This window comes from Cervus canadensis, chromosome 2 (genome assembly GCF_019320065.1).
Source record: "Cervus canadensis isolate Bull #8, Minnesota chromosome 2, ASM1932006v1, whole genome shotgun sequence".
NCBI lineage: Eukaryota > Metazoa > Chordata > Mammalia > Artiodactyla > Cervidae > Cervus > Cervus canadensis.
In genome coordinates this window covers 15,419,179-15,443,953 of record NC_057387.1, presented here as the reverse complement: position 1 = coordinate 15,443,953, position 24,775 = coordinate 15,419,179, and the positions used below count along the sequence as shown (strand labels likewise).

Genomic DNA, 24,775 nt, shown 5'->3' with positions numbered 1-24,775 from the left:
TTATTTTTAAAATGGACCTAGGCTTTGATCAACACAGGAAGGCATTCTTCCTGCCTCCAGGTTAATGAGTAAATGTGACGACACCTGGAGGCCATGTGGCTGAAACAGTCCCACAAGAAGCTGAAGACAAGCCATCTTTCTTTATGCCCACTAGGTTTCAGATCTGATCCTACTTGTTGCCCCCAAACGCCAGCACGGCAGTATCAGCCTGAGGAGAAGGTGCCCCGGGGGACGTGAGACCAAGAAGTCACTTTAACTACAGCAGTCAAAGTGCACGGGAATTGGCATTAAACCCGAATCTGGAGAGAATAGGTGGATACCTCTCACTGGATTATATAGGGAATGAGTTTCTCCCATTTTTCATCAAGGGCAGGGCTGGGCCCAGGCCCCAAAGCCTGTCACTTTTACAAACCAGCCCCTACCTTCTCCGCCTGAGCCTCAAGAGACTTGAGGTTGTTGGTGACATTCTTCAGCTCCTCCTCCAGCTCAGAACACTTACTGTGAATATTTTAAATACCGCAGGAGAGGAAAGGGGAAGAAGAGAATAAAAAAAGGGAGAGAGACACACAGACATGAATTGAACCTATATGTAGAGAGAGTTGGAAGGCATACGGGGAAAAGAGAAGTTCCCAGGTAACCTAAGCAAGCATCAACCCTCCTCCCACCACCAGAGAACACATCAGGAGCTGGACCTCCTGGGCTGGGACTCAGAGGGTTCGGACACTGGTAAAGAAAACACCTGAGAGATCACTACCAGGAACAAATCGTAACAGCTACCTGGGGTGGAAGTGGGGACGGATGCCCAACCCAGAGTCCCCCACATCACCCAAGGGAAGGCGAGACCCTGTGGAGAGGCAGTGAAGTAATTAGAAAGGAGAGATGAGAGATGCCAAGTAAGTGGAGAGGAATGGAGCATTCCATGAAGAGATGGGAAAGCACTCAACAAACCAACCAGTGGAGGGGAGGCAGCTGCAAAACAGAACAAAAACAAAACCGAACAAAATCACACCATACACAGAACCTCTCCGTGGGTTTAATGGTTAGTACCTTTTCTTCAGCAGCACTCAGACACTTCAGGTTCTGGTCCATCAGTCTGATTTGCTCATCCATCTCTCGGCAACGGCTGTTAGTGATAGTCACAGGGATCGCACAAGCCAGGTGGTGGGGAGGGAGAAAGGTCAAAAAGGAACACAGCAAGGAAACAAGCAGCAAAATGGGAAAAAAATAAATTAAAAAAAAAATGGAAAGAAAAACATCACCATGGTCATGATATGTCATGTCTAGGAGAGGGAAATGCAAGGGAAGCACAAATAAATCTGTATCAGCATGGACTTTGTTAAACAAGGCCCAGAAGGTGCCATCAGGGGAACAGGTCTTGTCTGCCTTTGCCCAAAAGTTCCCCAGCAGCTTAGAGAAGTAGTAAGAACAGAGACAGATCTTAAGTCAGCACAGCCACTTCAACGCCTCAAGGAGAAGCAGAACCCAGTTTGAAGGACCCAGTAGGCCTGCCGGCCAACAGTTCACCATTTTTTTTTTTTTTAAGATTTCATCTTCCCCTCAATTTATAAACCCTCCCAATAAAAAATCAGGAAGTCTCATTTGTCACATGGTGTGAGTTAAGACAGTTAAGTAAGCCCAAAGCCATTCTTAGGGCTAAGAGGAAAAAAGCACTCTAAATGACTCCCACTCTCTAGGTCCTGTTTAACAAGGTTGAAGAAATGCTAGTTTATTCACATTAGTGCCCAAGCCAAAAGGAAAGGAACAGAATGGTACAGCAAGATTTGGGGGGCAAGATACTCACGACTCTGCCAGCTCGGCCCGCTCCTCTGTGCGTTCCAAGTCTCCCTCAATAATCACCAACTTACGAGCCACCTACGGGAAAAGACAAGGGTACAGTTCAGTGAAGCAAAGGGGCCAATACCACTGAAGAGAGAGGGGCGAGCTAAGAGTGCCATACCTCTTCATACTTCCTGTCTGCCTCTTCTGCAATGTGCTTAGCTTCTTTGAGTTGGATTTCCTGGAGTTCCATTTTTTCTTCATCTTTTAAGGCTCGGTTTTCAATAACCTTCATACCTCTGCCAGAAACAACATGGACAAATGCAGCACCGACAGCTTGGGGAGTCTGTCATCAGCTCAACTCTAAGGGACCCGGGACTGCACCATGTAAAGCCCATGCCTCCCTGCTTGTGTTGCTCAAAAAGAATTTTCATAGCACCTTCTCACCTTAGTTGAATTATTCTGCTTAAAATCTTTTCTTATAAATACATCCTTATTAAAAAATCAAACATTTAAATGAACAGTCTAAAGGTCTAATGCAAAAAGTCTCCCTAATTCTAGTCCTGCTCATCAAATGTGATAATCCTTCCAGAAATGTTTTATATACCAAAAATCTCATCACCTTTCCCCACGCCCCAAAAGAACCATACTACACTGCTCTGCAATTTGTTTTCCCCACTTTCTATAATTTGGCCACTATTCTATAATAGTATACACATAGCTGTCTTATTTATGTTCACGGCTGCACTGTGTTAATGTACTCCCAACAAGGAATTTTTTTAATTCTGAAAAGTCTTAGTTTGTGCAAGTCATCACACACTTTTGTTCTTATTTTAGGTCACATGTGGCAAGAAGCCAATTGGCTATTTTCAACAAAGATGAGCTGGTTCAAGGACTGTGATTCTAACCCTGGGCACACATTAGAATCATTGATGGAGGGGGGAGTTCTCTGGTTGCCCAGTGGTTAGAGGTCTGGGCTTTCATTGCCGGGTCCTGGGTTTAATTTGGTTGGGGAACTGAGATCCTGCAAGCGAGGCCATGCAGTACTCCCCCAAAAATTTACTGGAGAGCTTTAAAAATAGCCAGGCCCCTTTAAAAATGACCAGGCCCCTTTCACAATGGGTTCTAACTGATTTGGGATGGGACCCAGGCATTCTGACGTTTAAACCCCCCAAAGATCCCTACCATGCACTCCCATGATTCTAACAGTGCAGTCAGGGACAAGAGAGCTTATTAAATCAGTGATTGCTGGGCTCCACCTCTGATCCACTGATGAGTGGCAGAGGCTGCTGATGGGACTTTCTCCCAAATTCCCAGGTGCAGCCGGCCTGGAACCTCACTTTGAGAACTGCTTTGAGTGGGTGCTAAATGGAGGCCACTACAGCAATACTATTACTAGGTGAATTTATTTATAGAGAAACACCATTACACAAGGGTCATGGGTCCAGGTAACCCTTACTCTGTCAGTTTTCATATGTAGAGAATATGAGGGACAGAAGGAAAGAAGATCCTGTAAAGACAGGTCACTGTTTTAAAAAAAAAATAGGTTTTTAAGGAACCTGTTTGATTAGAACCATTATGAACAACTTTTGAAATCCACACTTCATCAGGCCCTGCTACATACCTCTCGCTCTCATCAGCAGCTTTCTCAGCTTCCTCCAGCTTTTGCAGGGCAGTGGCCAGGCGCTCTTGAGCTCGGTCCAGCTCCTCTTCAACCAGCTGGATCCTACGGTTCAAAGAGGCCACCTCAGCCTCAGCCTGTGTTTAAGTGAAAGAATGGGAAAAGGAAGCAGAGGCATGGTGAAAAGAAACTGAACTTACTATGACACTAAGACGGGTTGAATACCACCATGAGGAAGCAGGGTAGAACTTGTCTTAAGTCAGATGCACATAAGACCAAGCAGACATGACTATACACTCTGTGTTATTACAGGCATTTTCCTTCCTTTCCCATCAATGAATTCCCATATGTTCCACAGGAAAAGTGTTTCAAAACCCAGTTCCTTGCCCAGCCCAGTGTCAGTTAGTACCACCCCCTTTCTGGACTCAGTTCAAATTCCTAAACACGCTAGTGTCAGAAAAGGTAAGCCAGTGAAGGGGTCTGCCTGAGTTCTGGCTTAGAGACATGTCTTACTCTGCAGCAGCTTTCCCATAAGTGTCACATAAAGTGGAAAAATAAAAAAAGGTTTCTCAAAGAGGGAATCTTGGATTATGTTAATCTGCTGCTTAACTCTCTGATAACCCTCTGATAACCTTACCCTAACACACCCAACAAGAGGATGATTAGCCAAGAGAATGTTTTCCAGAAGGACCTTCCAGATCAGAAAACAAAAGGATGGAATATTGGGATACCGACTTTCCACCCTTTCAACTGGCCCCCACCTCCCACCTTTTAAAAGTTGACTACAAGGAGTTTCTTTGGGCTAAAATTATCTGCTTTGATGGCATTACCAAAAAAACTGGGGGCAGAAGAGAATGTTCCCTCCAGGCCTTCCACCACCCCTCCGAATTTCTGAATTGTGACCCTTTCTGTTCCTCAAGTCACTCCCTTAGCCTCACGCTCCACTACAGTGTGTGACAATCTTCCCCCTGGCTCCCAGCGCACAGTAAAAAGCACAGGTTGGAGTCCAAGTTATCCCATGCCTCCTCCTGGGCCATGGAATAAGAAGCAAGGAAAGAAGGGGGCAGCCGCATGAGCATGAATTCTGCAGGTAAAGAAGCCTCTCTCTTATGATTGCCCTTCCCCTCCCCACATCTTTGCTGGTGGCAAGCACATTGACCGTCACAACTGCACAAGAATTTACCCTGCCCTGCACACTACCCAGTTCAGATGCTTATCCAAATGCTTGGTAAACACGATCTCTCTTCTACAGCCCAGATTGTGCCTGAATTCTATTACCCTGATTTCCTCCTGGCAGTCAGGGGCGGGGGTAGCTATAGAGATAATCTGGGCCACCAGCCCCTATGGGAAGGGATATAGCCCAAAAGACTCCTGTTAAGAACTGGGTTATGTAGCACACAAAAATTTCCAAATACAAACATGGGAGATTCAAGGAACTGCAGGGGCTGGGGCTATATAACCACTGCCCTACAAGAAAAGAAAATCAACATGTCTACATAAGCTGAAATTACTAAGAAACCGTTTGCATCTCTATTCAAAATAGCACAAAGATGAGTATTCTCTGGTCCTATCTCAGGAAACCTAGGACAACACAGATTTTACCTCACAAGTTCAAAAAGGCTAACCGGTCAAGGTTGTTATGAATCTGGCTATCAGGCAAGAACTGTGAAAGAAGAACTGAGAACTGACAGTTCAATCATTTACCCCACCCCACTACCTTCAGATGCCTAGAACTTAAAAAAAAAAAAAGACGGAACCCAGATTTGAAGGAAGCTCATGAAATCTAAGTCCCCACCCAGCTCACCAGCAGTTACCCAAAAGAAGTAAAGATAACAGGCTATGGGGGCGGGGGTGTAGAGTTTCCATGACAACAAGCTGGCTCGGGCAGTTTCTCCCACAAATCAGCATTTACAATAGAATTCTTCGCAAGGCTGAAAAGGGAGGAGGAGAAAACACGACTTGCTGCCCTGATCAGAGCATGCGTACACTGAACAAGCCCAGACCAAAAACAGAATGCAGGGTGGGAGTCCCACGGCAAAAGCTTTGGAGACCCCCGTGGGGAGCAGAAGGAGAGCAAGGTAGTCACTGTTCTCTTTTTTTCTCTTCCTACAGAGGATCAGTTCTCTTTACAGTGAACAAAAGCTTGCAGAATCAAGATCTGTTTAATATTTAAAGGAATAAGGGAAGACACCTACCTGACTCCTCCTTCCAGCCAGAACCTATGCACAATGCCTGTCCCTTTCAGGTCAATTAAGTGGGACTAACTTCTGCAGGTGACAATGGGACACATGGCCCCGGGAAACATTAACTTCATGCTGTAAATCATCCTAGGTTTAGCATACAGCTTTGATCTTTCAGCCCGCTCACCCCTGCCTAGGTTGGAGGTACACTGTGAGGTCCTTCCTTCAGGTAATAATAGGATTCTCCACTACCCAGTAAGCAAAGATCTCAAGGCCAGAGAGAACAAAGCAGCGACTGAGTCACTTCAGAAGATGGCTGACAACAGCTTCAGCTAGGAAATGAGTTTAAGTGTTACCATCCTTCACACTGAACAGATTGCCCAAGAGCACCAAACCCATTAAGGCAGGAAAGATAGGAGACTGGTGTTCAGAGGCAGATCAGGGCCAAGGACAGAAGGGGATTAGCCTAAATCTGGTATTCTGCCACTCTAGGGTTTCTCGTTTTAGACAAAAGCCAGAGATGAAATTCAAAGGAAAAGAGTAATGGAAAAGTTAGGCTTGAGCCCTGTGAGTAAAGGACTGCTCTGGTTTACAGTGTTCACAAATGTATCTACCCAGGGAGATACTGTGTCCTTGGGGACTTTAAATTTCATCAAGGGGGAGGCAAGTTGGAAGGAAGGGAGCAGAGTTATCTGTTCCAGAGTAAACAAAGGTGGAGACTAAGCGGAGGCACTCAGAGCAAAGGGCTATTTGCCTCTCCCCTATGAGTATGTGCTCTTAGTATGAAGAAAAAGAAAGGTAATCAACAGGAAAGTCAACCTAAACCAAGGAAAGGTGATAAAGTCAGTGGCTTATCCCACCAGACCCTACCAACAGAAGAGAGCCACACAATGGCCAGACATTCTAACCACCACCACCACCCACTCCCTGCAGACTAGGAATTTGGGAATAAGGCCACAATCAAACTGCTATTCCAAGCCCACTCACTCCCTCAATAGTATTCCTAAATTTTTTTAGACCAGGGGGAAAAAAAAGAGCAAGAAATACCAGAAGTTAGGAGACAAGTATTAAAAACAGATAAGGTGAATTGTACACTTAAAAATGGTTAAAATAGTAAACATTTACCACTGTGTATCTTTACCACTACCACAACACACACACACAGATGAGGGAAAAGACTGCACTGAAATATTATGTTGCCATCTGTTTCAGTTTCGCAAAAAAGTAAAAGGAGATTCAAAATCGAAAGTGGATTTGACAAGGCACTACATTATAAAAGATACATCTCCAGGTCAAGAGCAGGAGAGATGGTTTCCAGAACCACTCGGTGGGCTCTGGACTCATCCAGCTTCCCAAGGAGGGCTGGATGATAACACAAAGCAACCAGAAAAGTAATTGTGTGACAATCCCACTAATGGCATGCAATATCATAAGGGAGGGCAGAGCTTCCAGCTCCAGGCGGGAAGAGCCTACAAAATCCACATTCCAGAATGCCCTAGGAGGATAACAGGTAGTTCAGGCACTCCCCCCCTCCCTTCCCACAGGTGTTTCCTCAGGAGGAATTCAAAGTTCACTAGAGCAGAAAGTCAAAAGATTAGGCACTTTTCAAGCTGGGGGGTAGAAAATACTGGTTTCATAAATATTTAACCATCACTCTACTTCCCCATCTGAGTGAGGGCTTCCTCACTAGATCTCACTCAGCTCAGTAAGCAAATCTTGCAGGCTCTGAGTGAGGGAGAAGCTTAAGAAAAACCTGAAGCTGCTCACTCTGCTGTCTCTCACCTATCAGCCCAGGTTAGGGGAAAAAAAGGAGTGAAATTTCCCTGCAAGGAAAATTACCAAATCCTGAGTGCAGTGAATGTCCAGGACATCTTAGGGGGGAAACCAAGTCCTGGGGGCTACTGAGGGTGGGGGTAACTACATCATCTACCCTAGAACCATTCCTAGCATGCCCTTACTCTGAGCCTGGCTCTAGGTCAACACAAGGCCAGTTCCTTAAAGCCACCCTGTCTCCCCCTTTAAGGGGATCTGGCCTCCAGAACAAAGGAGATGAGAAAGTGTCACTAGTCATAAAGAGTCACCCAGCCAGTTCATCTCACTAGAATGATAATTAGAAGTTACGAAAAAAAAAAAAAAGAAGTTACGAGTATAATGAACAGAGGGAAAATCCACTGAGAAATGAGTGACTGAGGAAACCAAGCTCCCAGCATTTCCATGCCCAGTTGTAAAAAGAAATGACTATTCTAACAATCTTTTAAGTATTAACCTGGAGGGCAGCTGCTTCTCTCATTTCCCCAAAACATTAATTCTCAGCCACTGCCCAAAAGAGGGGAGGGGAGAACAAGGAATACCAATAAACCACAAGAGTTCTTTCATTAGGTCTTCAAATTTTAGCAACAGTTACTTTCCCCTCCAGTCTCAGGATCCTCCAAAACCAAAGCCTGGACTCAGGAAATCAGTCCTACCCACTAGACTGCACCCTAGATCGTGCAAAACCTATGGCTTACTAAAACTAGCTCACCACTTCTCAACAGAAAGCAGTTTCAAGAATCACCGTTCAATCGATTAGCATATTATGTTTCAACTTTTAGTTGAGCAAATATTTATTAAACGCAAAAACCAAACAAAACAAAACAAAAAACCCAGACACTACAGTGGATACTTGGGAACGTAGCAGAGTAGTAACATCCCTTAATAGACCCCTTGAAACTCCATCAGCCACACTGACTAGGGCAACCAGAAACCTTGACAGAAACTGGCACTCCATCAGATTCTCTACCACATACTCTCGCTTATCAGCTCTGCTTGGAAGAAGTGTTCTTAAACGGTTCAGCTTGCACTCTTCACACTCCAGCAATAAAGGCCTGAATCTGGCAGAAGCTCCCGCCTTCCAGGTAGTCATGGGAGCTAGGCAGGTTTTGTTCGTTCCTACATTTGCACTCACAGAGGCAGTGAGGTACTATCTCCTCCCCTCCAGTTTCACGTCGACAGAGTGGGTTTAGCAGCTGCCAGTGCTCCCCCTAAGAGGAAAGGGCCCCAGACCGGAGGATGGGAGGCGGTGCTGTGGCCTCAACCTCCTCCAGGGAGGGCACCGCTTCCTCAGTCGACTGCTGCCTCATTTCCTGAGCAGGAGGAGGGAGCGGAAAAGCTGCCAGCAGGCCAGGCCGGGGGCTTTCCGGCTGTTCCCACCCTCCACCCCCCACCCTTTCACTGTAAATTCGGCGCTGCTCCCCTCCAGATCAGAGAGGCATCCACCTACTCTCACCCTTTGGGCCGGAAACCCCAAACGAGAGCAAAGTCCCCCACCCCACCGGGAAGTGGGGGAGGGAGAGGCCGCTGAGCCCCTCCCCTGACCGCGCCCGACTCGAAGGGATTGAATGAATGAGCTGGGAGAAAAGAGGAAGAAAACCACGCCTCAGACCCCGTGAGGCTCAATTCCTTCAAAAGTCAAGTCTGCTTGCTCCAGCAGCCAGTGTCCCCCTCACCCACTTGAGGTCCAAGTGAAGCTAAGCCCCACCCATCCTCCGGACTTCAACTTCATCTCGGAGTATGCTGGCCCCCTAAGGACCGTGCTCCACCGCACAAATCCGGACCCACTTCGGGGTCCCACCTGCTCCGGCTCCTGCCTCTCCCTCCCGCGCCTCGCTCTCGCCGTACCTGTTCTCGGGCCCGCCTTTCCCCCTCCACTTCCCGCTGGAGGCGCTCGGCCCTCTCCTCTGCATCATCGGCCTGCTGCTGCAGAACCTGGATCTTGCGCTTCACCGCCTCGATGGTGGTGATCCCGGCCATGGTCCCCACCCAGCTCTGCTTGCCTTCGGGTTCCTGCCTCCTCCGCTCGGCGTTGCAGCCGCTTCTCACCCCTACTTCCGCCTGCTCCGCCCTGAAATACCGGAACTCACCCACCCGCCCGGATGTGACGCTACGACCGCCGCGCCCTCCCACCGCCAGGCAGGCGGGAAGGCAGTCCACTAGAGGGAGGCCCGCGGCCGAAAGCGAGGGGCGGGCTCGCCCCGTACCCCTGGGCGACCGCTTCCCAGACTCTCCCTCCGGCCAGCAAAGGAGGGCGGGGTTGGGAAGAGGGAGGGCTACCATGGTAACCAGAAGGCGCGTAGTGGTTAAGCCTGTCCAGCAGCTGGGCAGGCCGCCCACAATGGTTGGCTTGCGCGGCCTTTACGCACTCGCAGTTGACCCCTCACTCCTGGCTTCCTGTGTCCTCTCCACAACCTAAACCACCCCACAAGCCTCTATTTCACCCACCCCACAAATGCTCCAAACCCAGGTGCTAAGAAAAGCCTAGACTTTCTGGGCCTCCTCTTCAACAGTGCTGCTCTCCAGCCTCCTTTCAAAGTCAGCTCAGGTAGGTGTTCTCCCATCTCCTGAAAGTCAGTGAAGGGAATTAATGGGGGGGTTGGCAAAATTCTCGTTCTGTTTGACACGTTATGAACGTGTTCTATTTAGAATACTGGTCTTTTCCCCTGTTACTTTTGAGAATCAGTGATTTACCAGCCTCTCCAAACCTTGAATGCTTCAGGACCGTGTAATTAATCATCACTTACAATTCCTTTTGTAGGTGAGGAAGGTGTCTTCAGCCTCCATTTTATCAGGAGTCCTCTGTTACAGACTAGTGTCACCAGATCCTTTGTGCAATAGCACTGATAGGAGCATCTGAGAAACTGTGTATAGTATTATGGATCTCAGCCTTCCCTCTGTGTTACAACTTTCACCAATTTCACACTGCTTCTGCTTCCAGGTACCCCAGGAGCTATTTGTCAGTTAGAAACCCCCCCTACAGACATTGCCATCCAGGATTTTTAGAAGCACAGTAATGAAGAGCCTGGGGGATTTTTCTCTTCCCCCTTATTTCTTTGTATTCCTCCCACCTTCTCGGTAAGTAATAATAATAAGTCTCTCCTGTGTTGCAGATCTCTTTTTCTCTAGAGAATTAGGATGTCGACCAGGATTTAAAATTAAGAATCCTGACCCCCAAGAAGATTGATAAGTAAGACATTGGTGCTGCGCTCAATGCCTTGTTCTGAAGACACTCCCACCAGAGGCTGTCTTCAACTATCTGCATTTAGAAATACTGAGCATTTAGACTAATCAGAGGAAACAGAAACAACTCAGACAATAAATAATTTGCTTGATAGAGTAACCTATACGCTGATTTACACCCCGCCCCTCTCGCTCCCCTCAGGAAATGGAAAGAAAAAAGCAGGCTTTGAAGTTTCAGTAAGCTGTGCCCTGATGGCCTAAGAACTTTCCCAGCTCTCTTTGGAGAAATCTAAGGCAATGGCTCCCCACTCCAGTACTCTTGCCTTGAAAATCCCATGGACAGAGGAGCCTGGTATGCTGCTGTCCACAGGTTGCTAAGAGTCCAACAGGACTGAGCGACTTCACTTTCACTTTTCACTTTCATGCATTGGAGAAGGAAATAGCAACCCACTTCAGTATTCTTGCCTGGAGAATCCCAGGGACGGGGGAGCCTGGTGGCCTGCTGTCTATGGGGTCGCACAGAGTCGGACACAACTGAAGCAACTTAGCAGCAATGAGAGGGGTTATGGAAATAAAAATGAGACTTTGTCATCTCAGTGCTGATCAGCAGGGGACACTATTGCACTGCTCCCTTGCCCTACTGAAGAAGCAGAAGACTTCATCTTAGACAAACCAAATGAGTGTTGAGAGCACCACTGCATTCCTGAGGCTGGTAGATTTGAACAGATAATCTTCTCTTGATCCAGGGAAACAGGTGGACTGACTCCTAATGACCTTTAAAAGCAGGATGGATGGGCAGCAAGGGGCCTAGTGCTATTGTTTTCCTGGTAACCAACAGTACAATGTATCAACAGGTGTCCTCTTCCTCTTCTCCCCATCCCTTTCACCTCCTGTCCTTAAAAAAAAGTATAACTTGTGTGTCCTAATTATTGCATTCTCCTTTTGTTTACCTTCAACAGCTTCTGATTTCAGCTCAGATCGAAAGAACCTTCCACATGGTTGCACCACAGTGTGAATGTTCTTAGCACCAGTGACTTGTACACTTAAAAATGGTCAAAATGGCAAATATTACATTATGTGTATTTTTTCACAATTAAAAAACAAAAAGGACCTTGGATGAACTTAGGGAGGAAATAAATGAAGTTCAGACTGACCTTGCCACACCCTTACCCTTTCTTTGTTCAAGGAGTCCTAGCAAATCTTATGCTTTCCAAATTGGCTTCTCAGGTAACCAGGACTCCCAGCGTAAATAAGCAGTTATTGACTCCCTCCTCCTTCTCTTCCCTTTATATTTACATCAAAGTAATATGCTCTCTTTACTTGTTTATTAATCTCAAGGGCAGAAGCTGAGCTGTGAACTCCCTTCCCATTAGAAAGAGCACCCTCCCTTCAAAGATGCATATGTTATGTGCTGCTGACTCTGACCCTTGCTCTCTACTTGAAACTTTGGTAAAGGGCCAGATAGTAAATATTTCTGATTTTGTGGACCATAGTGTGTGGCTGCCACTCTCTTGTAGGGGGAGAGTCAGTAGGGCAACATGTAAATGAATGGGCATGGAAATGCTCAATAAAACTTTGTAGGAAACCAGGCTGGAGCATCATTTACCCCACAGGTGATAGTTTGCTGACCCCACCTTTGAGAAAAGAAACCTTTCTTCCAGTTTCCATCTTCAGTTCAGTTCAGTCACTCATTCGTGTCCGACTCTGCGACCCCATGGACTGCAGCACCAGGCTTCCCTGTCCGTCACCAACTCCCGAAGCTTACTCAAACTCATGTCCATTGACTTGGTGATGCTGCCATCCAACCGTCTCATCCTCTGTCGTCCCCTTCTCCTGCCTCCAATCTTTCCCAGCATCAAGGTATTTTCAAGTGAGTCAGTTCTTCACATCAGGTGGCCAAAGTATTGGAGCGTCAACTTCAGCATCAGTCCATCAATATTCAGGACTGATTTCCTTTAGGATAGACTGGTTGGATCTCCTTGCAGTCCAAGGGACTCTCAAGAGTCTTCTCCAACACCACAGTCTTCTCTAACAACACTGTTTGCCTCTTGCCTACAAGCTTCTCCTCCTATTTCTTGTTCTCTTATATATCTCTGACGGGACTTAATGACTTTTTGGGAAAGCTAACAAGAGGGAGAGAAGTTGAATGAGGTTTTTTACCCATACTTTGCATATTTAAATGGTTTTGGTAGCTTCCTATATGCCTACGAGAAGTTTCTTTCAAATGAATATACTGAGTAGACCCTGTCTAGGTGGGGGCTGACGTGTGCTTATGTGTGTATGTGTAAGGACAAATAGAATTCATCTCCAACAAATTCCTTTATCTTCCCAATGGTATCAGTATATTGTCTAGAGCCTCTGTCATTCTTTCCCTCCCCAAATCTTGGGTTAATCTTGTTTGTTCTTTTCATTGTTCCTGGAAATACCTCCTCAATCCCATATACTAGCTATACCAGCCTAAGGACTTTCCCAGAGAGTTGTTACAATTTTGCTACATCTCACAAAATTGTTATCAACCTGACATTGTGTCCATTTGTGAAAACTTATTCCCATGCCCATTTATTTGAACCAGAGAGATATAGTCATCTATCCTTGTAAAGCAGGCCATCAAGCTCTAGCCCAAAGTCCTGGGAGTAACCTATGTTGTTCACAGTTTTCCAAGAAGGGAGAATGAATAGTTAATAATGGTCTAAACTTTGGTGATGGACAGGGAGGCCTGGCATGCTGCGATTCATGGGGTCGCAGAGTCGGACATGACTGAGTAACTGAACTGAACTGAAACTTTTGGAAACTATGAATATGTATCATGTATATAATATGCTCTCTGTCTCTGATCTCTGGCATGATACATTCAAAAACCCTCACCACTTCCCAGGTCACTGAAAGTGGCAGAAAGCCAGAGGGAAGATCAGAAACCTAATAGTAAAAAAGTGAATGAGAGGATCCGAAAACATTTCTGAACCTCCTACTCTGTTTCTAGCTGTTTTCCAAAATCAAATGTGATTTTAAAAATACTTTCTTACTAACTCAGTGCTGAGAATTGACTCTATTTCCATCAATACCAGAACATTCTTTTGTTGCTGTTAAGATTCCTATGTTACTTTTCTTTCACAAATCTTTTCTGTGTAGTCTCTCATTTATCTTTGTGGTTAACTTCAAGGTTGACGATAAAGGGAAATGGGTGACTATGAGATAACGTGAAGTGGAAAAGAGAATTTATTTCATTTTCAAGTGGGAAAACTCAGCCCTAGAGAAGCTGAATAATTTAGTCAAGGTCACAGAGTGAGGTCTGTTGGTAACAGCTTTACTCCCTGGTCCTTCTTATTTCTGATATATCATTCTAAGTTTCTCTCAGCTGCCCTATAAGCAATGCTTTCTATGGCATCTCTGTGGCATAAGGTCAGATGCCCACGTTGGCCAAGAGAAATAAACCCATATAGGGCCAGGGTCAGTGTGACCTCCTTTGTCCCATTGTGAAATCTGAGCTAGCTCTGCTGGGCAGTTGAGAGATGAGAGGTTCCCTATTAATACACATATCTACGTGCCAGTCCTTGGACACAAAAGCTAAGAATGTGGCATGGGGGAGGAGGTGGGGTAAGTGCTAGCATTCTGGACTTCGACTCCTCTCCCTCTGTCCAGGTCCTGGGAAAGATAATTAAATTCCTGGATTGGGGGTAAGAAAAATGAGACTTCTGCATGTTTTAAAAAATGAAAGTATATGCTAATAAGGGTATACCAGCATGTGGCAAAAATGTATCTATGGGTATCTATGCCTGTGTTCTGAGAATCCACAAGTATGTATATGTCCAAGTGTGTTTAGAATTCAGTTATTAACATGAAGATCTATTTGCATAGGTTAAACCCACCTCCCAGGTTCCCTATACTCACATCAGCTGCTTTCTTCTCTGCCAGCTCCAGCTTCTCCTGGGCATCCTTCAAAGCTTCAGAATACTTGTCCAGCTCATCCTCTGTCCCTTTCAGCTTCTTCTGCATGGCTGCCAGCTCATCTTCCAGCTATGGAAGCCCCAAGAGTCACACACAAGACACACATATACAACAGTGCAGACTCGGACCCTAGGCTCTTGAGCCTGACAGACCCCTAAGCTCACCCTCTATATTACCATCCTCAGAGAGACAACACACTTTCTTCTTCATCAGTTTCAGCCAACTGCACCAGGAATTATGCTATAGCTTTGGCCTGTGACCTTGTAATCTCTGATCCTAAAATGACCAGGCCATGCTGAGTTTTCATTAAGACATTGGGATGGTAAATATCTTCAGATGTCAATGTCTGTGACCCCATTTAAGGGAAAAGAGATGCTGCATGTCAAGCTCCCACCTTTTCCTCTAGAAGTCAGGAGTTCTTCCAAAACATGATCCACTCCCACTTAAATCCAGCAGACAGACTGTGGCTCAGAAGGGGCCACTGACTTTCACAAGGTCACACAGGCAGTCTGAGGCAAATACCCTAGATGCCCTCTTCGTGTGCTGTGAGGCTGGGGAAGAATCCCTCCCACCCAAAGGATGAGCTGGCACCAGTGGTCACTGCCTTTGCCACCAAAACTCTTCCATTTCTGTTTTGTTCACCAGCCAGTAAGAAAGACCAAGGTTAAGGCCTACCTGCTTACTTCTTTCTTCTGCCTGCTTCTGCTCAGCTTCCGCTTGCTCTGCCCGATCCAGAGCATTCTCCTTGTCCAGCTTCAGCATCTGCATCTTTTTCTTGATGGCCTCCATCCTGAACAGTGGCCGTTGGGGAGCTCACCTGTGAATACTGGAGGACTGGAGACTAGGGCAAGAAAGGAGGGGCTGCTGGCTGAGTGACTAGCTCCCCAGACCTGGGCCTTTATTTCTGCCCATGGCTCCACCTCTTGTTCCTAATATGGTCTTTCCAGCTCCCTCCGCCCCATCATTGTTCTCAGGGGAACACAGGGTGAGACACTTTGATGGACTGACATCACCAGCAAAGAAAAATTAGGGAACAGCTGAGGCTGATTTTAGACAATGGAAAGGGGGAGGGAAAAGGTTCTCCCTGACCCTGAAACTTTCCACTCACTCTGGGCAGCTCCAAGCATATTTTAAAGAGCAAGGAAAGGGGAGGGGTAGGACACTGAAATATAGAAGGGTACTTTGGCAATTCTAGAATGGTAGTTTTCACCCAAAGCGTGACTAGTTTTCCTAGTTGCCCTTCAGCTTTCCCGTTACTCTCACCCAGACTGTGTTGGATGCTAATCAAATTCCATTGGTTGAGTTTTACCTTTTGATTCCTGGTATTCAGGGAGCTTGAGCAACAGTGAAGAGGGGAGATCACCCATGTTCCTTGACAATTCCCCAGAACCCCAGATCAAATTACTGTGTTATTTTGAGAGTCTCTAATTGGCAGGGAGACATTATTCCTCCCAACTTAAGAACCAGGGGGATGGAGTAAGAGCGTAGGGTTGGGATTTGGATGGCCATCCCAGAGTTTCAGGCCAGTGGGCAGGGAAAAACAAGTGGGAGACAGAGTAAACCAGATAGGATCATGTCCTCCATTTTCCCATAGTGATCTTTAAGTAGAACTTTTATACCCACATAGACCAAGGTCTTGTTGCTCTCTACTCTTCTCACCCTCTGCTCCCTTCTTAACTGCCCCCAGTCGTCATCATAATCATCATTACCAGCTCTGTTCTCCCTGGCTTAGCTCCAGGCTGTGTTCATTCCACTTGGAGCCTTGCTACTGACAGGTGGTAGTTGATCCCAGACACAGGCACCATACAATCTGAGAATATGCTAGAGAGAGGTGGGCACTGTTCAAGGTGACCCGGACTACCAGGGGAAAATATAAATGGTGCTCATTAGTCATTATGTCAAGGATAGATGGCTGGTGTTAATACCAGGCTCCAACAATGGGGTGACTGAAATGCCTGTTTCTAATCACTAAATACACAGATAGAACCATCAGCTGACTCTTGAAAGAAAACAGAAAAACCAAAGACCCCTACTATTGGCTTTAGGGAACAGGAGTCCCAGGGACAGAAAGCTGTGGATAATAAGGTGGGGAGATTGAATAAGGAGGAGAAAAACACAAGGACAGGAAAAGATCAGAGCCATTTCCCTTCTAGTACAAGGAAAAGAGGCTTCACAGGTGGCACTAGTGGTAAAGAACCCGCTTTCCAGTGCAGGGGAAGTAGGAGATGCAAGTTTGATCCCTGGGTTGGGAAGATCCCCTGGAGGAGGGCATGGCAACCCACTCCAGTATTCTTGCCTGGAGAATCCCATGGACAGAGGAGCCTGGCAGGCTATAGTCAAGGAGGTTGCAAAGAGTGGGACATGACTGAAGTGACTCAGCATGCACACACAAGGGAAAGATAGAGGAACATTTAATGCCCAGACTCCAGTTCTCTCCTGCTCCCACACTAGCCCTCCAGTTTAAGATTGAAATCCACATGGGTTGCAGCCACTAGTCTTTCAAAGGGGTCCTGGAGAAAATAGGTTCAGTAAAAAAACAGGAACCCTGGAGCCCCAGAAGTTGGGGTAAGAAAGTATGATGCCAAATTGCCTACTGCTGTAACAATATGTTTGACATTTAGTTGGTTCCTAATTAAACAACTCAATATCAAACATATCACACAGAAGCAGGCAGAAGAGCTTTCGTGGCTCTCTGCCTTCCTCCCCACTGCAAAGAAAGGGCAGAGCAGACACGTCAGGCACCAACCCCTGAGAGCCATTCTCTGGGGAAAGGACACCAACCAACCCCTGCTCTTCACCTCCTAAGACAGCCGGCTCTTACTCATCGGCTCTTCGTGCCATTCCTGTCTCGGCTCCTTTGCTACCAGTGCCTGGCCTTTGCTTGATCACGCTAGCCTAAACCAGGAAGAATATCTGGCAGCCCTCTGCATCCGGGCACCTATCCTTTCCAAAAGCTCCAACACAGTTTCTTCCCCTGGTGTCACGGCCTCAGCGCTCAGAGGATCAACAGTGTCAGCAGCTCCTTGTCAACCTTGTCACCTGCTCCCCTCAGTTCCCCTCCAGCTGCCCCAAGGCTTTCCGGGAGTGGGGGTGGGGGCTTGCACATCCTGCTTTACCTTTCCAGCACCCCCGGAAGACTGCTGAGGGCCTTTCAGCGGACACTTTCCTGGAAGCCACCTGCTCTTGAATACTAGAGATGAGTAGCCATGAGAAACTTCAGAAGGCTTGGTTGCTTTTTCCCACCATATTGTCCCTTCTCACCTTCTCCCCATGTCCTCCAGGCATCATCCTCCTTAAAGTCACCCTTGGATGTCCAGAAGAGAAGCGTGACCTCTCTCACTAGCAGGCTCCAGCCCAGGCTCCAGAGAAGACTTAAGGACAGCCTCTCCTGCCTGGCAGAATTGAAACCAAGATTTTAGAAGGACAAGGTGAGGGAGGAAAACGCCTCTGCCAGGAAACAGCCTGCAGTCCTTGGGACTCTCCTCTTCTGGGGCTCTTTACAACACGCGCTCCTGAGCTGGCTTCTTTTTTTTTTTTTTTCTGAGCTGGCTTCTTTAAGGGTCTTTCCTCACAGGTGCCTGCTTTTCTGGGAGGTTTTTCTGCTGAAGAGCATCAGGTCTATGAATGTCCTGTGGCAGGCAGATGCTTCTCTCTACTGTGGCAGAAAGGAGCCCGAGTTATAGCTGCACTGGTGAGGCGGGGGGCTTGGATGGAAGTGTGGGGGTGGGAGGAGGCGGCTCTGCTTCAGCCCCCAGGCCTGTTCCATGTGTCCTTGTTCCCATTAGTCCGGACACCCCCACCCTGCTCAACGTGCACACACAAACGATCTGCCAACTTGACTGCCCTTGATCTAGATCGATAGCTTGTCCCAAGCTCCAGTCAATTCGTATTGTGCAGCTCTTGCCTTCCAGGGAAGACTAACAAATGGGCCTACAAGCCCCAAGGTAGACACCTGTGGTGTTGTCTTATGGCTTTCAGTCTGCGTGTAATTTTTCACTTCCTTGACCTTCCTTTTTTACCCTTAACACCCACACCTGCCCCAAATTCTAGTTCCCTTCTCTGGAAACCTTGACTGCCCTGGAGAACCACAGGCTGGAGGGCAAGAGGCTGGGAAAGGGATTTTAGCAGGAATTGAAAGGACTGTAGTGTTTGGCAAACTCGGGAAACAGAGTCAGAGACAGGAAATATTGATGTAGGAGAGGAGTGGCTCTCCCAGGAAGAGACTGACAGGGTGGCATGTCCAGGCAGAAACCTCAGATGGCCTCTGATGAAAGCTTTCCAGCTCTCCTGGAAGTACCTTCTGTGTAGCCATTTCAAACCAGACTGAGCCCTTTTGAGCCTGAGGAGCTGGGTAAGGCACTGGCCACAGAGGGAAAAGGGGCTGGGGAGGTGTGAAGGGGTGAATTACTCAGCTGATGTGATGAGGGCAGACAGAGCAGGCGGAGAGGATCAGAGGTGATGGGCTCCGTAGGGGCCGGACTGCCAATACTGGAGCTAGCCTGGCACTGACAAGCCCTGGGGAGAGAGGCCAAGGTCAGGGATCATGGCAGAGGGGCGGGGCGTTCTGTGGGCCCAAATGAACAGAAAAGAAATAAAAGGGGTTGATGAGGGAATGTGGCGGGAGGTGAGGGGCAACCAGGTAATGGAGTTGAAATAAAAATAGAAAAACTATCAAAGGACACGAAAACATCACTATGGGTTATCATCTCTGCTAAGTGCTTTATTTAATCACCACAGTAATCTAGTGAGGTAGGCATTATCTCCATTTTACATATAAAGCCCTGTAACCCAGAAAGTTAAAGTTACTTGCTCAAGAACACACAGGCAGTAAGTGACAGTCAGAAATCAAACCCAAATCTGTCATATGGAAGCCTGCTCTCCTAACACCAGGCTATACTGCCATGTATGAGGCAGGGGCCAGCTGGGAGACAGATACAAAGAGGAGAAGGGAGGTGAGACAGACCTATAGGGAACAGAGTGGAGGAACAGGCAGGAGGAAGGGGAGACTCAGTCTCAGCTTAATGGGTCAAACCCAGGACACATGTGTGTGGTTTTGTCTCCTATAAAACTCCCACCATACCTGTCATGACTGTTCACCGCCTGCCTCCCCCACCAGCCTGGAGCTCCCTGTATTGTTTGGTGTCACAACTCAAGAGCAGTTATTGACTAAAGATTAGAGGGCTTGGGAAGCAGGGCTGATGGAGACTGGAGGATGAATGGACATTTAGGACAGAAAGAGAAAGACAGGGCTGGGATGGAGAATGATATTTGAGCTGTATAAGGGGGCTGCAGGCCCCCTGTGAAAGGCTTGGGTCATAGGAAATCTCCTAAGAGGGAAGTGGGAGGATACCTACTGCATGCCAAGGGCTGCGCTTGCTCTCTACACACATTTATCTTATTTAATCCTCATAATATTTCTATGAGATGGGTATTATATTCACTTTCAGAAGAGAAAACTGAGGCTCAGAGAAATAACCTATACATATACAATTAAGTCCAGAGAAGGCAATGGCACCCCACTCCAGTACTCTTGCCTGGAAAATCTCATGGACGGAGGAGCCTGGTAGGCTGCAGTCCATGGGGTCGTGACGAGTCGGACATGACTGAGCGACTTCACTTTCACTTTTCACTTTCAGGCATTGGAGAAGGAAATGGCAACCAGCTCCAGTGTTCTTGTCTGGAGAATCCCAGGGACGGGGGAGCCTGGTGGGCTGCCGTCTATGGGGTCACACAGAGTCAGACATGACTGAAGCAGCAGCAGCACACAATTAAGAAGTGAAGCCAGACTTTGAACCCAAACCTGATTCCAAAATGTGTGCTTTTCTCTTTATACCTTGCTACCTCTCTGTGCTCATCAGTGTGGTGAGTAAGGAGAGGAGGAAGGAGAAGTTCTGACAGCTAAGATGAAAACGGCGTATTGAAGGACAGAGGCAGACTTGGGGCACGGGGGAAAGAAAAGGTGTGAGTTTGCAGTGTGGACAGAGCCACAGTGTTGAGAGCAGGAAATCATGTGTGGGAAGGATAAATCACCAATGAGAATGCAGATGGCAAGGTGAGGGATGAGGGGAAATACGTATGATGGCAGTTTATCAGAGTGATGGTGTGTTTCTGCTCCTGTTACTGGCTGCAAAGTGGGAGTCTCTCTGGCTTGAGATATCATTTGTAAAGTGGATCTTTATGAGTAAGGTTCTCTGTGGCCTATAGATGCATATGATTAATTACTACTTTTCAGAATTTTGAATAGATTAAGATGTCACATGCTCTTTCTAGTCCCCCATAAATCCCACCATTTCTTTCCCCCTAACTGCTATATTACCTGCCTAACCCCTGAAGGCATTTGAGTTTGGAACCCTGTCATTTCGAAGAGGTGAGCATTCAGACAGAAATTCAGAGGAAAGAGACTTTTCCAGGGTCTCACAATAATTGGCAAAGTCAAAACGTAAAATCCAGTCCCACTGATATCAAGCCCCATGGTGCCTGTGGATGAATAGGCACATTCAGAGCTGTTGTCCAAGTATACAGAAAAGACCTGTGAAGAGAGATCAGAGAGGCAGTGAGCTGTATTAAGATTCTGGCAGCTGTGAACAAGCACTTTGAAGTGGGCTGAGAGAATAAGCCAGCGGTCCAAGTCTGAACTTTTAAGAACTAGCTTTATTTATTAAAATCAAATCAGGATGCTCTGCTCACGTTGTTCATCTGTCCACTTCCCCTCCACTCACGTCAATACTGCATACCTCATTCTGACCACAAGGCGTCACTGTTGTTTTTACTATTGTTTCACAGATTGTTTTCCAGATAGCACCAGGGGGTTGACAAGAACAGGAGATGTGAGCCTGGGAAGACTGCTTTAAGCCCTGGGCAGATAACTATATCCAGGTGCGTTTAGGAAGCAACGTTGGAGGTAGTGGGGCTCAAGAAGGCTAGGTTAGCAGACGCGGTGAGAATGGAAGGACAGTGTTTCGAATGCCATCAGAGTCTCTCCACATAAAAAGCTTTGCCCTTCTCATTTAGTTCTTGCTGGTACTGCTCATGCTCCTTTTCAAACAGCTGGTGCAGGGCAGCCTGACGGACCTGGTGGGGTGGGTAGAAGAGTGTGATGTTGGCCCTCTGTTTACTTGCCTTTCCCATTCTTTCTCCCTGGTTGCTTTCCCATCCCCTGTTTTCTCTTGGATCTGGAATTAGCTATGGCTTAAAATTAAGCAGGAGCATAAAGACTGAACTTTGGAGGGGAAGCCAACCCATTTTTTTCTCTGTGGGTGTGCAGACCCACATCTTTTCTGAGAACACACCAAAAACCAGAAACTTTTCTAGGCATCTGGGATACAAAGATGGTGACGTGACAGCAACTGGGGACTCCAGGGAGAGAGGTTCCCAGAGGCAGATACTGGGCACCAAGGTGCAGTTTTACCAAGGTGAGAGGAGCAGAGACGAGACCGCTCTGGGACTCTGCAGCTGGATACAGAGTCAGTGAAAAGGAGCTTTGGTTTCAGGGTTAGAGAGTTGCTGCTCTGGTGGAACGGCAGAGACCAGGAGCTTGGGAATCCCAGTGGGCAAAGGAACAGTGCAGGATGAAACTCCAGGCCACTAGAACTCACCATCAGCAACTGCTTGCTGGCCAGTGCCAACTCCTGTGCCATGGTGTCCTGCATCCTGAGGATAGCATATGGGTTTCTCCTCTGGCTTAATGTTATCTGCCACAGACAGTGAGTCTGTGAACTTCGCCACCTGTCCCAGGCACAAAGGTAGCGGTAGAATAGGTTAGAGTTGGGAGGAGAGACAAAACCCTGTCAGGGAGGCTCTTCTTCATCAGAACTTCTGTACCATTGTCAAAGAAGACTGCAAACTCCTTGAACCAGTGACTAGTACTGGCTTAACTTCTCCAGGAAAGAACACTGGAATGGGTTGCCATTCCCTTCTCCAGGGGATCTTCCCAACCCAGGGATCCAACCTGGGTCTCCTGTATTGTAGGCGGATTCTTTACCATCTGAGCCACCAGGGAAACCTTGATTTAGAACCTAGCATATATTAAGTATATTATTATCATTCAATCACCGTAATAACCATGTGTCACAGATATCAATTTTTGCATTATACAAACAAGGAAACTTAAAAAGTTCAGGTGAGTTGCCCAAGGTCACCTAATGGCAGACCTCGGTATCAAATCTAATCTAAGGATTGATTCCTTCCGTCATACCAGTGATACTGTCTTGGCTAGACACACTCTGGAATCATTTGTTAAGGTTTTCTAATACATAACAGGATTATACATGTGATACACACACATATCCTCTGTTCAGATAATCTTGTTGACATTTCTTTAAAACAAGTGTTTTTTACAGATGGCTGAAAAATTAAGTACATACAGGAATATATATGAAATGAAAGCTGGAAGCATGATTCTTCTGCCTCAGTTCATCTCAACAAAGTTAGCAGTTTCTTGTGCATCTTTATAAAAAATTTTCTATCATGTATCAGCAAGTATAACTTTTATTTTTAACATGAAATCATACATTTACATAAATAGTATTACATAACAATTTGGACTTTTCATATCAGCACTTAAGAGATTTGCTTCTGTTTAAAGGCTGCCAAGTACTTTTATAACATAATTTCACAGCTACATGTTATTTCTAACTTTTTTACTTGTATAAACAATACTGTCACGAATACTCGTGTGTGTACATTCTACTGCTTTTGTAGGTATGTGTGTAAGGTAAATTCCTAGAAGTTGAGTTGCCAGTTCAAAGGATCTGTGAATTTAAAATTTTGATAGATTTTATAAAAAAGGCTGCATCAATCTTGACTCCCACGAAAACTATATCCATTCTTTTTATGTCACATCCTTGCTACCTCTGGGTATAACCTATGAAACCTTAAGAAACAGGCTTATCCTATCTAATTTCAGACCATTTTAGTCAGAATCTTCTTCTGGGTTAAGGTCTTTGTTTTTTTTAAATCTTTTGCCACATCATGCAGCACATGGGATCTTAGTTCCCCACCCACTCCTGCACCCACTGCGTTGGCAGCGAGGAATCTTAACTACTGGACCACTGGGGAAGTCCTAAGACCTTTGTTTTTTAAAAAAGCTCCCCAGGTGATAAGAGATATACAGCTTAATCTTTTGAGTTTTCTTATTCATTCATTCAATAAACACCTACTGCATACCTACCACATGGTTGGTGAGTGTGATGCCAGACAACAAATATTTCAATTTTCCTTAAAAAGATAAAAAAAAAAAAAAACAACAAAAACTTGCTCCAATTTTCCTTCAGAGAATGGGAAACAAGGGCTACTTCTTGCCCACTTCACACCTATTTGCCTTTTTGAGGAGCCCCTAACAAGATGAAGCGGATATCAGAGGAGGGCAGGAGAGTGAAAATGAAGGGTAAGGGAAAGGACAGAAGCAGAGATTACCTGTCCACCATCTTCTTAAGTCCCAGGGCCCTTTGAAAATGCTGCAAGAAAAGGGAGTTCTGTTATCTGCCTTGATCTCTAGTACCCCACCTTCAGCGCCCTAACACAGTGGGAGACAAAAGACCTTTCTTTTCGGAGAGAAGGGAGTAGCCAACTTCCTAGGGCAGGTGTGGAAAAAGTCCTATTCATGCAGGGGTTAGTATGCAACAAATATTTGAATACCTACTATGTGCGTCTCCCACTCCTGCTACTACCCTTCAGTCACATCAAGGGCCTCTCTCAAGAACTGTCAATTTCTGATAAATTCATCTGGAAACCTCATCCAGGGGAAACGCATCCAAAGCAGCCTTTTCCAACTCTGCGTACCTCTTCTACTTTTCCCATCTTTTCCGTGGACATGTCTACAGACTTGCTTGATATAGTCTTAGGAGACTGAGCAAGCTCTCATTTCTGTTTAGTCACCAAGGATTCAGTAGTCATAGCAACATTTACACCTCCAACAATAAGCCTAGGCCTACGAGCGTTGATTGGTCACCTGGTCTGTTGCCCCAGAGACCTGAAGGGAATCCTGGTTCTCCAGCCTTCTATTAGTGACACAGGCAATTTTATGAGCAAGGACCCCAGTTGCAACTTTAGGATTTCTTCTTTTGAGATCCCACATGACCCAACTAAGAGTCTGCATACCACAACTCAAGAGTTCGATCAAAGATCCCACATTGGGCAACTAAGACCCGGTGCAGCCAAATAAATAAAAATAAATATCTTTTTTAAAACCAGGCTGCACTGGGTCTTAGTTGCCGAATGTGGGATCTTTGATCGAACTTTTGATCGAACTCTAGTTCCCCAA

General features: G+C 46.4%; 2 protein-coding genes and 1 long non-coding RNA gene across 19 annotated transcripts in view; 1 reads left to right on the top strand and 2 right to left on the bottom strand.

Annotated features, from left to right (window-relative positions):
• Window positions 1–15,403, bottom strand: part of TPM3 (tropomyosin 3) — a 26,614-nt gene extending 11,211 nt beyond the window's left edge. For 3 of the 13 annotated variants that reach the window (XM_043455860.1, XM_043455851.1, XM_043455867.1), the window contains exons 1-6: window positions 15,190–15,403; window positions 14,458–14,583; window positions 3,401–3,534; window positions 1,958–2,075; window positions 1,802–1,872; window positions 1,048–1,123 (exon numbers count right to left, since the gene is read on the bottom strand). In XM_043455860.1, the coding sequence (XP_043311795.1) occupies window positions 1,048–1,123; window positions 1,802–1,872; window positions 1,958–2,075; window positions 3,401–3,534; window positions 14,458–14,583; window positions 15,190–15,303 (639 nt within the window). In that variant the 5' untranslated portion in view covers window positions 15,304–15,403. Of the gene's footprint in view, window positions 1–422; window positions 499–1,047; window positions 1,124–1,801; window positions 1,873–1,957; window positions 2,076–3,400; window positions 3,535–9,234; window positions 9,466–14,457; window positions 14,584–15,189 lie in introns of those variants that run through there. The other 10 variants (XM_043455843.1, XM_043455835.1, XM_043455791.1 and 7 more) reach the window with 7 other exon arrangements.
• LOC122433244 lies at window positions 9,529–23,050 on the top strand. 5 transcript variants are annotated; one of them, XR_006267058.1, is made up of 4 exons: window positions 9,529–9,934; window positions 10,328–10,464; window positions 17,796–17,942; window positions 22,854–23,050. It is a non-coding gene; the product is annotated as an uncharacterized LOC122433244 (long non-coding RNA). The 5 variants fall into 5 exon arrangements; XR_006267059.1 differs by lacking the exon at window positions 22,854–23,050 and adding an exon at window positions 18,089–19,201; XR_006267057.1 differs by lacking the exon at window positions 22,854–23,050 and having other exon boundaries at window positions 17,796–19,201.
• On the bottom strand, window positions 21,146–24,686 carry CFAP141 (cilia and flagella associated protein 141). The gene is made up of 3 exons (XM_043455939.1): window positions 23,929–24,686; window positions 22,110–22,239; window positions 21,146–21,585 (listed from the first exon to the last, which is right to left on the bottom strand). Exons 1-3 carry the CDS (start codon window positions 23,937–23,939, stop codon window positions 21,484–21,486), a joined length of 243 nt encoding a protein of 80 aa, XP_043311874.1. The 5' UTR covers window positions 23,940–24,686; the 3' UTR covers window positions 21,146–21,483.
• Window positions 24,687–24,775: the final 89 nt, after the last annotated feature.